This window comes from Bombina bombina, chromosome 1 (genome assembly GCF_027579735.1).
Source record: "Bombina bombina isolate aBomBom1 chromosome 1, aBomBom1.pri, whole genome shotgun sequence".
In the NCBI taxonomy this organism is placed as follows: domain Eukaryota; kingdom Metazoa; phylum Chordata; class Amphibia; order Anura; family Bombinatoridae; genus Bombina; species Bombina bombina.
The window spans coordinates 1,020,852,831-1,020,866,168 of record NC_069499.1 but is presented as its reverse complement, the minus strand read 5'-3'; the positions used below and the strand labels follow the sequence as shown (position 1 = coordinate 1,020,866,168).

Here is a 13,338-nt window from a genome sequence, read left to right as displayed (position 1 = left end):
AACATTGCAAATTAAATAATAGAAGTAGAAATTAATAATTCCTCATTAAACTAAAGAGAGCAGTTAATGAAATACAAATTATAAGAACAGAATGTTTGACATTCTTCAAATGTGACCATAAAAAGGACAAGAACATAGTACAAATATATATATATATATATATATATATATATATATATATAAATATATTTATATTTTAGAATTGGAGTATGATAAAAAAAATTCCCTTATCATATATATGGCACAGTTAAGATTTCGCTTTAATAGATTTATCAATATTACGCTGTTTCTTGCCTTGGTAGTAGCGCAAGTACAAATTGTTAAAAAAAAAAATAGTGCGACCGGCGCGCCTCTGATGGCGTGTTGCGACTGATTTTTAAGAGAGTTTGTGCGAGAGTTTGAAATAAGATTGATAAATCTTGCCCTTAATGGTCCTTTTACAGTGGCAAGTTCTTTTGGAAGGAGCAAATTTGTTTGTTGGCACCAAGATTGTAGCCTAAGAGGGGGAGGTGGAGTAAAAGTAGTATAACTGGGGTTGCAGCTGGTCCAGTGATCAAGTGTAAGATGCAAAACTGATGTGTGAATGTTGTCAGTAGATATGAGCTTGTCTTGGGTCTAATAACATTGACTAATATTTAGATAATATAATTTGCAATTTAAGAAATAATTACTAAAAAAAAATGAAAAAAAATCATTCAGAAACAGCTACAAGCAGGAAAAGCAATAATGATATTACTAGTAGCATGGGCAGAGGGTATATCTACAGTTCTCATAATGAAGATGAGAATATTAGATGGAAAATGAGGGTATACTTTGGGCAAAATAAATAAGAATATGGATGGATGGTGTTGGAAACAGCAGAGGAATCCACCCTTCTATATACATATTCCCCCTTTACTGTATGTCTTTGTTCCCAACTAGATGGCGCTATGCAGCACATTACTGACCAGAGGACAAAAGTATTGCTGGAAGGAGTGTACGGCTTAGCAGCAAGAGGTTATTTACATCTAGGCTGTCAGCGCAGTTTCACAAATGCCTGTTCTGCAATGTATCATATTACTAGACATTATAGCTGTTCAATAATAACAGAAAAGCAACATAATACCAGTGAAATTAACCTTACACATATTAGAAATGTACTGTGTATGCTATAAAATGTTATTTCATCTCTCAGTATCTCCTAGTTTTACTTTCAGAAACCCCTGACTTGGCTATTGCATATTATGAAGGATAAAATACCAAAGTACTCAATTTTACATAAAAACTGATGGGTTCTTACATAAAAAGTCAACCTGTCTATGGACCTTTGTTTCTATGGTAATATATTAACCAGATAATTGTCATAACCTTATATATATATATATATTTTTATTTATTTTTTATTTTTTTTTACACATCTAAAATTAATGGATGGACAACATGACAATATAAAACCAAAAAGGGACAAAATCATTGGCAAACTTCAATACCATTTAACTGTTTCCCAACAGCAACGTTCAATGTTTCCGATTATTTAAATAGACAAAGATTAAGTATATGAAAAAATGCCAATAACAACAGCCAAAAACATATTATATAAAAGTGTTTTTACCTAAAATAGAACCATACTTTAAAGAACAATGCATTAAAGCTCTGAAAACCTGAAAAGATAAAATAAACGTATTCAGCTTTGGGACATCTGTAAAAGGAGGGGAAAAAAAAAAAAAAACTTCAAATAAGCTCTTTACAATGTAAAAAAGAAAAAAAGACTTTCCAGGGGGTCTTTAATCACAATTATATCTCATCCAATACTGCCCTCAAGTTGTACTTGTTAAACACGACCAAGGATTAGAAGTGCCCTCTGGTGGTCACAAAGACAAGTGATCAACTTGCTTAAAGGGCACATATCTCTTGCAATGTCTGGTTAGTAACGTTGTGGTAGAATGAGTTATCTGTGCTATTTGTGAATATATAGCTCTGCTAAACAAAAGTGATTGATGAAAATCTTCAAACATATAGCACAACACTGAAACAATATAGCTATCACCATTGGAATTAATGGCAGTCTTTCGCTATTTTCTATTAACAAATGTTTTCATCATTGATTTTCTCAGTATTATGGTTTCTGTGATTATTTATGATACATTTCCCATCTGAAACATCACATGCATGTTTTGGTGCATTTTTATAGAAATAGGGTATCTCAATATGACTAAAAAAAAAAACTAAAACAATGAATATCTCATTTTCTACTAACAATATCACCATGACACAAAACTCAATGCTGTTCAGCTTTTTTAAAGTTTGCAAAACAATGTTAATGTATTATTGCACAAAAGTAAAATAAATAAATATTAAAGGCACATTTTAGACAAAATTAAACGTTCATGATTCAGATAGGGCATGCAGTTTAAAACAACTTTCCAATTTACTTTTATCAGCTTTGTTCTCTTCGCATTCTTTGCTGAAAGCTAAACATAGGTAGGCTTAAACTGATTTCTAAACTGTTAAAAACCATCTCTTATCTCAGTGCATTTTGACAGTTTTCAGTTAAACAGTGCTAGTTCATGTGTGCCATATAGATAAAATAACTCCACAGGAGTGAGCACAATGTTAAGAGCCAGCACTGCGGTATCCATTTACACAAAAAAAAAACAAATAAGCTATATGAATTAAACATAGCAAGTCAATATACCTCACTTCATACGCTACTATACAACTGGAAAAAATCTCCACCTAAGCCTCACAGGCCGTATGAATTTAGTTAAAATGTCTCTACCCCCAAAACTTCTGTACCCACTGCTTTAAACACATACGGTTATTTCCAGTTTAAATCCAGAACATTCCTTATTTGTTGACTAAAAGAGATATCAAGGGCTTAGTCAGTTCTTATGGAGAGGGGGAAAAACTAAAATAGCTGCATGTAAATTACACCTCTTTGACTTAAATGGAGGTCTGGGATTACCAAATATCAAATATTACAATTGGGCAACTTTGCTGAGACTGGCAACTCAACACAGCTCACTTTTACGATCCGACCTTGGAAAAGACGGTAACAGCACCCTATGCTCTGTCTTATCTCCCATACTGCACAGTGGGTACTCTACCAAAACAAGTAAAAAAATGTTTTGTACAGGGATCCCCTCAGGGTCTGGTCCCTAGCCCATAAGATGTTAAAATATCCACAACCCCCCCCACCCCAAATAAATACCCCTAATTGGAAACAGAGATTTTCCCGCAGAAGATAGACATGCTCCCTTTGTCAACTTGTGGGAGAGAGGATTCAGAAAGGTGGGAGACGCTCTGGATCCTTAGTTGCACACTGTCAGATCCTTTCAAGACTTAAAGAATATGTTTGATCTTCCAAATAACCACTTTTATGCATACCTACAACTCCAACATTAAAGAGTTGGAAAAAATAACCCAAACTTCTGGAACGCTGCAGCATTCATAACTTCCCGAATGGCATTTGCAGACTTTTATCAAGAAATCCTTAGACAACATACACAAGATTCGGAGTGAAATACTGGAGAGGCTGCAGCCAGATACAAATAACGAGATTACCGTGCAAGATGTTAAAAATAGCCTCGAGCGAGCTAAGAAAACTACTTTATCTCTTACATTACAGGAGGTTCAAATTTGGCTAATCAACAGAGATTACATCACACCTCGTAGATGTGTGAAGTGGCACCCCACACACCCGCTGTGTTTAATGCCATTACTCCAATCCCTCCCTAATGCACTACTTTTACAAATGCCCAAAGGTCAAACGCTTTTGGAGCTGCCTACAATACTGGCTCAAAATAACATTAGCTATAGACCTTACATTCACTACTACCAACATCTATTTTTTCAACTGGATTAATATTCACAGTAGACTACATCCCCTACTAACCTTATTCACCTTAATTGCCAGACAATGTATCCTAACTTTATGGTGCTCAAGAACACCATCTTTGACACAATTTAAACACCTCCTATACAAACACTTATTTATTGAACAACATGATATCCTTTTGCAGATTATCTCCTTTCTTAAAAAAGTAGAAAGCCTTTATAGATACTTTACCACCTGGAACACAACGACAAATCCTCAAGCCCTTCCTACACCATGAACTTATAATGTCAACAGTTCTGCGGGGAGAATGGGCTGTGCTATACGAGGCTCCACCCTCCTCTATCTCAAATTATGACTCAGGGGAGCTACTCATTGAAACTCTTTTCTAATCTTCTACCCCCCCCCCCCCTTCCTTTTTTTTTTTATTCCCTCTTCCTCTCCCTCCCACCCCCAAATGCCAAGGTGCAATGCTAATAATAAAGACCATTTTTATAATGAGATCACAATTAAGGTTCAAATTGATCTGTATAGTTAGGTTTGTTAGTTCATAAGTTTGTTGTTATATGTTTTATATTGTTAAAATAACGAGGGACTCTTACATGTATATACTATTTCTACCTTTACATATGGCTCTCCCATCTGACATACCTAAAGATGTAAATATCAGTGATGTAATAACCTAAGAGATGTGATATTTGGAATAAGTGTTAAGAAACCCGGAATGGAATTGAAAATTATCTATGCAACTAATTAATTATTGATTATGTACCTGTAATGATTTGTGACCTCAATAAAAAAAAAAGTTTTTTTGTTTTGTTTTTTCCATTAAAGAGTCAGCACTGATTGGCTAAAATGCAAGTCTGTCAAAAGAACTGAAATAAGGTGGCAGTCCACAGAGGCTTAGATACAAGGTAATTACAGAGGTAAAAAGTATATTAATATAACGTGTTGGTTATGCAAAAACTGGGGAGGGGGTAATAAAAGGTATTATCTATCTTTTTAAACAATACAAAATTCTGGAGTAGACTGTCCCTTTAAATATTAAATCTGCGATTTTTACTTTTTAGAATCTAAAATGGGGAGTCAGCGAAGTAATTTGAAAAATAAAAAATGAAGTTGTGGTGACCTAGAAAATACTCCAATCCATCTTTTATTTGCAGCAGAAGAAAAATTATTTATAGCAATGGTTATATTGCTCCCCTGGATAAAAGTAGTACATGAAAATAAAACTTCCATTTATAAAAGACCAAACAACATAAACTGTAACTTAGTTATTTACTAATATACTGTATGTGTCAACCAGCACCAAAAACATGGGGAAAAAATACATAAGTAATAAACCACTACATGAGAACTGTTATATGAGTCATGTGAATGTGTACAAGGTGAGGACACTGGCAAATTAGCTATTAAAAGATAAAACAAACAATGTCATATAGCAATTCTGTACTGCAATGCTAGAAAATGGCATGACGTGAAAAATGATATTAATCAGTTCCAAAACATTCCATAAGTCTAATATAGCACTATATGAGATAGATGTGAGATCATTAAAACCCTGTTTACAGCAACATTCTACAGAAGCTGCATCACCTACTCTCTATATTGTGCAATTTACAGGATAGGTGTAAAGGGTTTGGCAATTCTACTCCTCTTTGTAAGCTGCACCACCATGGTAGGAAACAATTCATTCTTTCCCTCTGCAGTAAACTTGCCTAAGATTGGGAAGGAGGGTTTATTTTTAACCTCCTGACATACAGGGAGAGTCAGTCTCAAGACTTTGTCCATAGCGGTTGTGTTTAAGGTAATGATGACTTGGTTCTCCCAAAAGTAATGGGGACTGATTATCTTCCTTAGGAAGAAGCACAGCAAGCAGAGCATAGACTTTGAAATCTCCAATCCTTTGGACAATAGCTTAATGTGAGACGGATGTATCCTGGTGCTCCCATCCCTCTGGCAGATCAACAATAAGTGGCTCACAGTCTGGTGGCTCCTCTTCAAAATCCCACTGGAATCTCTTGGTAATATGAGCTTTGAATCTAATTGCTTTTTTCCTAAGAGCTGGATCCGCTTGAGGTGAACACAAGAAAGAGAAGAGTTGCTGTGAAGAGAACAAGATGATCAGTTTATTGCTATAGAAATAAAGTATTTTCTTGAAAGTTATTATTGAAAACAAGTGAATCTAAACATGAGAGAGAGGGACAGAGCAAGGTAGTAGTTACATTAAGTAAATAATTGTATAATAGTTACAAACAGTGGTTTATAAAAGTAGAAAATGACTTATAGAAGTGATAAGGATTGCAGCAGTAAGAGTAGGAGATTGATACTGTATGGGCCACATAGTACAAGGCTGAGGCAATTTGAGATTAGGCATATGGATAGTGAATACAATTGTTGTAGTACCTGTAAAGTGTTGGTCAAGAAGTTATTTTGAGATACAATGTCTATGAAGAAGTCTTTGGGCACTTGTGACAGTTGGTGATATAGTACAGAGATAACGTTGATGTACAGTTCAGGATGCTGCTGAGAGAAGGTCTCTGCTCGGCACAACAGGTTCAGTAGACTCTTCCACTGTTCAAACCCTTCATACACATTTCCAAGCAAAAAGCACACAAAGGAGAACTGCAGCTCAGCTGGAGAGAATGGACACAAACAGGTGTAATGGTTCATTTCAGTAACAGCAAACAGTTCTCTTTGGTATCATTTAGCAATGTCACTGTATAAGCACACACTTCAGAGACACTGGTGAGAAAAACACTCATTAGTATAAAGACGTACAACCTCATTATATACAGCAGCACAATATAAATTAGTGTACAGTTACAATATCATTTAACAAACCTGCATGATTGCTATACATACATGGCTAATCAGCATTGTTATACACACACTATTAGTTTATATTTTTTATAACATCAGCAGCAGTGAACAATGCACTCAAATAACCAGGGGAAGGGAGCAAGCAAAAGGGTAATAATCAGCTAATTAATATAATAAACATTAAGGACCTTACTTAAACAAAACTAACAACAGTAAAATGTGTGTGATATATATTTAAAGTATTAAGGTTGATTACTTACCAAGCAGCTCGTGGTGTTTTCCAGGGTAGTTGGTATCCATCAGTTGTCCCAATGCATAAGACAGGTCCATACTGTGTTGCGTGATCTGAGCAGGACTGGCATTCTCAGGGTACATTTTACTGGGTATCTGGCTGAATCGTATCTCTGTGCCATCTCTCTGCTTCATTTGGGGTAACCTTGCCATGCCCTCCTTGTAGCTCTGACACTCTGTGTCATACCTGAGTTTGGAACAAATGCTTACATATATGAAATATAGATAATAAATACAGGCACACATGGCCGCTCATATACAGAATGCAATGCATATGCTTACAAATAATCACAAAACACAAGCAATCATACACAGAGACTTAAAAGGAAAGTAAAGTCCAAATTAAACTTGCATGATTCAGATAGGGCATGTCATTTTAAACAACTTCATAATTTACTTTTATCATCAAATTTACTTTGTTCTATTTGGTATTCTTATTTGAAAGTTAAACCTAGGTAGGGTTATATGCTAATTTCTAAGCCCTTGAAGGCCGCCTCTTATCTGAATGCAGTTGACAGTTTTTCACATCTAGAGAGTGTTAGTTCATGTGTTTCATATAAATAACATTGTGCTCATGCATGTAGTGTTATTTAAGAGTCAGCACTAAGTCTGTGATAAGGAGGCAGTGTGCAGAAGCTTAGATACAAGGTAAACACAGAGGTAAAAAGTATATTTCTATAAGTGTTGGTTATGCAAAACTGGGGAATGGTAAATAAAGATATTATCTATCTGTTTAAACAATAACATTATTGGTGTTTACTATCCATTTCACTGTAGACTGACTGAGAAATCCATATGTAATCTATTGCTTTAAATCTAATAAGCAAATATATCAAAATAAAGTATTAGATCTCAGGAGATCTAAGAAGACGACTTTTGTGGGGGGGTTTCAACGTCATCTAATATGTTACTCATATCCTTATAAATACCCCATTCACTGCCTCCTCAAAATTGTACCACCCTTCATTTTACTATAGATGATATACCTGGGCAGGTTATGCTTTGCACGGTCTTCTGTGTGAGTCATCTCCTCCACCGGAAGTACCTCTGGGAATGAAAAGATTGTCCCACAGACTGGCTGCAGCCTCTCTATAGTCTCCTTCTTTATATGGCTGCTTAGCGATACCCACCGGCGGAGGCTTTCATATGGGTATGGACCTAGGAAGGGATCTAGATCCTGAAGTTTTTCCCTCAATCTCTCTGCTTCATCTGTAGATGCTGGGATAATCTCTTCTGCTTGAGGGTCCCAGTGCATGAGGCGGAGATCACTCTGCTCTAGATGAAGAAAAATGCCAGAGCGAGGTCCAGTTTCTCCTTGGCTTCCCCCTTTTCCCGTACTACTGTAATGCATAAAATGTACACCAGGAGGCACCATTTTCACCCCCCTGAAGCGAGGGCCCACCTGCCAGCTGTTGGAATCAATTCCAAATTCAGTGCCTTCTGGAACTCCCAAGATCACCAAAGTTGCACCCTTGAAGAACAGCTCCTTGGCAAGCTCAGGATCCATCTCTGTTGAAGAGCTTTCCATCCCTGGACATAGGAATAAGATTTGAATGTCATAAGTATGTCTTGCCCATGGTTTTTATTTGCAAACCCCTTTTTAATACACCATCTTCTTGGACACTCTACAATTATAGGTTGCTTTAAGGGAAATGTTTTGTTTAGCTATGACATTATGTATTAAAATAATGAGAAATGATATGGGCCAGATTACAAGTGGCGTGCTAACGGCACTCAAAGTAAAAAAATGATTGCGGCCACATTACCATGCATATTACAAGTTGAAAGTAAAAAGTTAGCATGCAAGCGAAAGACCAAGGTACCCTAACTTCAGGACTTTGGATACCGCGACTGCGCGGTTTCCCACATTAACTACCATGGGGAGCCCAAAAAAACCCCAACAACATTAGTTAATGCTTGTATGCTAACCGGACACTGTGCTAGACCCAAAGGTGTTACTTTACATTCCTATGTAACTCCACAAATCAAAAATTCTAAAATTCAAACTTACTCTGAAATCCAAACTTACTAATAATTAATTTTATTTTTTTAAATATAGTCTTTAATTATTTCTGAATATACTCTGTGTAATCAAAAGTATTAAAAATTATATAAAACTACCTTTAGGTTGCATATAGAAGCTATATTATGACATGTAAGTACTGCCTAAATGACATAAGATGTTGTTTACACTTGGTCCTATCCCCTCTCAAAACTGTGACATTTTACGAATGCAAATATTCCAAAATCCAAACATTTCCAGTCTCAAGCAGTTTGGATAAAGTGTTTTCTGCCTGTAAAAAAAAAAACTACCTTAGGTTACATGTATAGGCTGTATTATGACATTGTATAAATGACATAAGATATTGTTGTTTACACTTGTTTTCATCCCCTCTCCAAACTGTCCCATTTTACATATGTATATTTTCCAAAATCCATACTTTTCCGAAATCCAAACCTTTTTTAATCCCAAGCAGCTTGGATAAAGGATTTAAGCTAAAATTAGCTGATATTAAACATTTTCCATTTTAATTTTACAAATTACATTTATGTTAAATTATGCAATTAATTTGAGCTTTGGATAGCAAAAAATTATATAATATTAGAAAATATCACACTTCCCCTACCCAGCTACTTCATGATGCCACCTGGCTGGGAAAATATTCTGTGGAGAACACGGAATATATATATATATATATATATATATATAAATAAATAAATAAAGTGAGCACACCCCTCACATTTTGTAAATATTTTATTATATCTTTTCATGTGACAACACTGAAGAAATGACACTTTGCTACAATGTAAAGTAGTGAGTGTACAGCCCGTATAACAGTATAAACTTGCTGTCCCCTCAAAATAACTCAACACACAGCCATTAATGTCTAAACCGTTGGCAGCAAAAGTGAGTACACCTCTAAGTGGAAATGTCCAAATTGGGCCCAAAGTGTCAATATTTTGTGTGGCCACCATTATTTTCCAGCATTGCCTTAACCCTCTTGGGCATGGAGTCCACCAGAGCTTCACAGGTTGCCACCGTAGTCCTCTTCCACTCCTCCATGACGACATAATGGAGCTGATGGATGTTAGTCCCCCACCTTTTGTTTGCGAATGCCCCACAGATGCTCAATAGGGTTTACGTCTGGCGACAAGCTTGGCCAGTCCATCACCTTTACCCTCAGCTTCTTTAGCAAGACAGTTGTCGTCTTGGAGGTGTGTTTTGGGATCATTATCATGTTAGAATACTGCCCTGTGGCCCAGTCTCTGAAGCTCTGCTTCAGTATGTCACAGTACATGTTGGCATTTATGGTTCCCTCAATGAACTATAGCTCCCCAGTGCCAGCAGCACTCATGCAGGCCCAGACCATGGCACTCCCACCACCATGCTTGACTGTAGGCAAGACACACTTGTCTTTGTACTCCTCACATGGTTGCCACCACACACGTTTGACACCACCTGAACAAGTTTATCTTGGTCTCATCGGACCACAGGACATAGTTCCAGTAATCCATGCCCTTAGTCTGCTTGTCTTCAGCAAACTGTTTGCAGGCTTTCTTGTGCATTATCTTTAGAAGAGGCTTCCTTCTGGGACAACAGCCATGCAGACCAATTTGATGCAGTGTGCGGCGTATGTTTTCTGAGCAATGACAGGCTGACCCCCCACCCCTTCAACCTCTGCAGCAATGCTGGCAGCACTCATACGTCTATTTCCCAAAGACAACCTCTGGATATGACGCTGAGCATGTGCACTCAACTTCTTTGGTCGACCATGGCAAGGCCTATTCTGAGTGGAACCTGTCCGGTGAAACCGCTGTATGGTCTTGCCCACCGTGCTGCAGCTCAGTTTCAGGGTCTTCGCAATCTTCTTACAGCCTAGGCCATCTTTATGTAGAGCAACAATTCTTTTTTTCAGATCCTCAGAGAGTTTTTTGCCATGAGGTGCCATGTTGAACTTCCAGTGACCAGTATGAGAGTGATAACACAAAATTTAACACACCTGCTCCCCATTCACACCTAAAACCTTGTAAAACTAACAAGTCACATGACACCGGGGAGGGTAAATGGCTAATTGAGCCCAATTTGGACATGTCCACGTAGGGATGTACTCACTTTTGTTGCCAAAGGTTTAGACATTAATGGCTGTGTGTTGAGTTATTTTGAAGGGACAGCAAATGTACACTGTTATACAGGCTGTGCACTCACTACATTGTAGCAAAGTGTCATTTCTTTAGTGTTGTTACATGAAAAGATATAATAAAATATTTACAAAAATGTGAGGGGTGTACTCACTTTTGTGAGATACTATATATATATATATATATATATATGCAAAATAGAAATGGCTGCAGCACTCCAAGTTGTTTTTTTATAACATTTTTATTACAAGCACATGGACTGCCTATAAAAGGTGGAGTTGGATTATGTACTAATCACTTGGCTTGAGAAAGGGCAGAAGCCCGAAACGTCGCCTGTATTTCACTGCTTGTAATAAAAATGTTATAAAAAAAACAACTTGGAGTGCTGCAGCCATTTCTATTTTGCATATTAATACCTGTCAAGGTGAGACAGCGGCTGCTTGCACCCTTACCAAGGACAGAATTGGTGCTGGACGTTAACTTGTATATATATATATATATATATATATATATATATATATATATATATATATATATATTTTCTCCAGTCAAACGCCTTGCCATATAGCATATCCCTTTTAAAACATTTTTAATAATATTAAAATGAGATATTTTTATTAAAAAATGTATATGAGCATAGTAGTTTATTTACTTACTTCAGGTCTAAGGTCAAGCTAAATATTCTAATGCAGTTTTGGCTTCTGCTTTAGCGCAAACTATAACATTCAATTTGAAATATGAGCACGTTATTGCGTTCGTATTTTACATTGAAATTATAGGTTGTGCTAGAGCGATGTGGGCCATGCTAACCCTTCTCTGGTAAACGTGCTTTCCCATAGACTTGTAATATCAAGTGCTGCGCTAACATTAGCACGGTCCAGCAAGCCACTTGTAATTTGGCCCTATATGTTTGTTAGATTTAAGGATGGCTATTTAATATTTCTTTCATTGTCATGCAGACATAAGCATGCACCTAGAAACTGCAGCTGATTAGTTGGATAAATTAGTAAACTTTTTTTTTTTTTTTTTTTTAAAGAGCCAGGCTGCTTTATACCATCAAATACTAATACTCAATTAGCCAGTTCAGCCATATGATATGGGTGCTTTAGAGACCTTGAATAATCATCAATTCATTGGCTGTCTAACTTTAATTTGTGATACATTTAACTATTTTTGTTTATTAATGCAAATTACATTGTAATGTTTCTATTATTGTGATCAGAATTAATTAAACCATGAAAGAAAGCTAAGTTTAGAGGGACATAAAATAGGTGTTTACAAAATGTATGCTATCTGGGAGCCAGACAACATTTTTGAGAAGCAAGGTACAGAACATACATATTAGGAGGAATGGTTCCCTGGCTGCTGGTATTGATCAAAACCTGGCTTAAACATATAGATAGAAATTATAAAATATCCAACTTGTATTAAAGCATAAAATATTAGAAATATCTTACTGCATGAATAAAGTTTGCTACATAATATGCCCATGTAGAATGTCAAATATCTGTATTTCTAACAATTATGATAATTCTCATAGACTCTCTACATTTACATGTTATTCATGGATTTAGACATAGGCGCTGAAAATAAACGTACTAATTTCAAAAGGATTTAATATATCGTGTAAAACAGAGAGCCAAAGGGTTCTACTTCTAGATTGTTTTAGCCAACATGCAACATATTGTGACAGCTACACAATTCCCTTGTAACTTAGTCTGCTTTGCTACTGTTAAAGCTTTATATAAAAATTATTCTAAATGATAAAGTTATGACACTCAATGGAATTTTGCACAATAAGAAACAGTACACAGTAAGAATGCCCATAACCACTACTGCTCACTAACAACTTGTGACATACACAGTCAGATCTGCTACACACGACGATACCTTCAGCCGCGCATCAGGTCCCAATCCTAAAAAACATTAACCCAGTCCCAGAAATCTGCAGCAGGGCTGCAGCTATAGAACACACAAGGGAAGCTCGTAACTACATGCACAGATCCTATATCTCTTCCGGCGCATCACACACATTTCCCCCCAGCAACTATTGCTTTACTCAAAGGTTCCCGCAAAACTATCCCCTCTATAATCAGACAAAAAAAAAAAAAGGATCGGAGTGTGATTTTGTCAAGCAAACGTGAGGACTGAAACCATTTGTTAGGCATAAATCATAAACTCTCCTAATTCTCGCATGTTTTCTTTGTTCATTAGATAAGAGGAGTTTGCTCTGCAATAAGTGTTTATGAAGTCAATTTGTAGATACGATT

The 13,338-nt window shown here is 36.4% G+C and overlaps 1 protein-coding gene across 3 annotated transcripts; it reads right to left on the bottom strand.

Annotated features, from left to right (window-relative positions):
* Positions 1-4,951: 4,951 nt before the first annotated feature.
* Positions 4,952-13,088, bottom strand: AAR2 (AAR2 splicing factor). Of its 3 annotated transcripts, XM_053716003.1 has the most exons (6): positions 12,930-13,043; positions 9,050-9,222; positions 7,915-8,458; positions 6,898-7,115; positions 6,221-6,450; positions 4,952-5,918 (listed from the first exon to the last, which is right to left on the bottom strand). In XM_053716003.1, the coding sequence occupies exons 2-6, from the start codon at positions 9,060-9,062 to the stop codon at positions 5,733-5,735; spliced, it is 1,191 nt and encodes a 396-aa protein (XP_053571978.1). In that variant the 5' UTR covers positions 9,063-9,222; positions 12,930-13,043; the 3' UTR covers positions 4,952-5,732. The 3 variants fall into 3 exon arrangements, with proteins under 3 accessions (XP_053571978.1, XP_053572028.1, XP_053571979.1); XM_053716053.1 differs by lacking the exon at positions 9,050-9,222 and having other exon boundaries at positions 12,959-13,088; XM_053716004.1 differs by lacking the exon at positions 9,050-9,222 and having other exon boundaries at positions 12,930-13,073.
* Between the last annotated feature and the right edge of the window lie 250 nt (positions 13,089-13,338).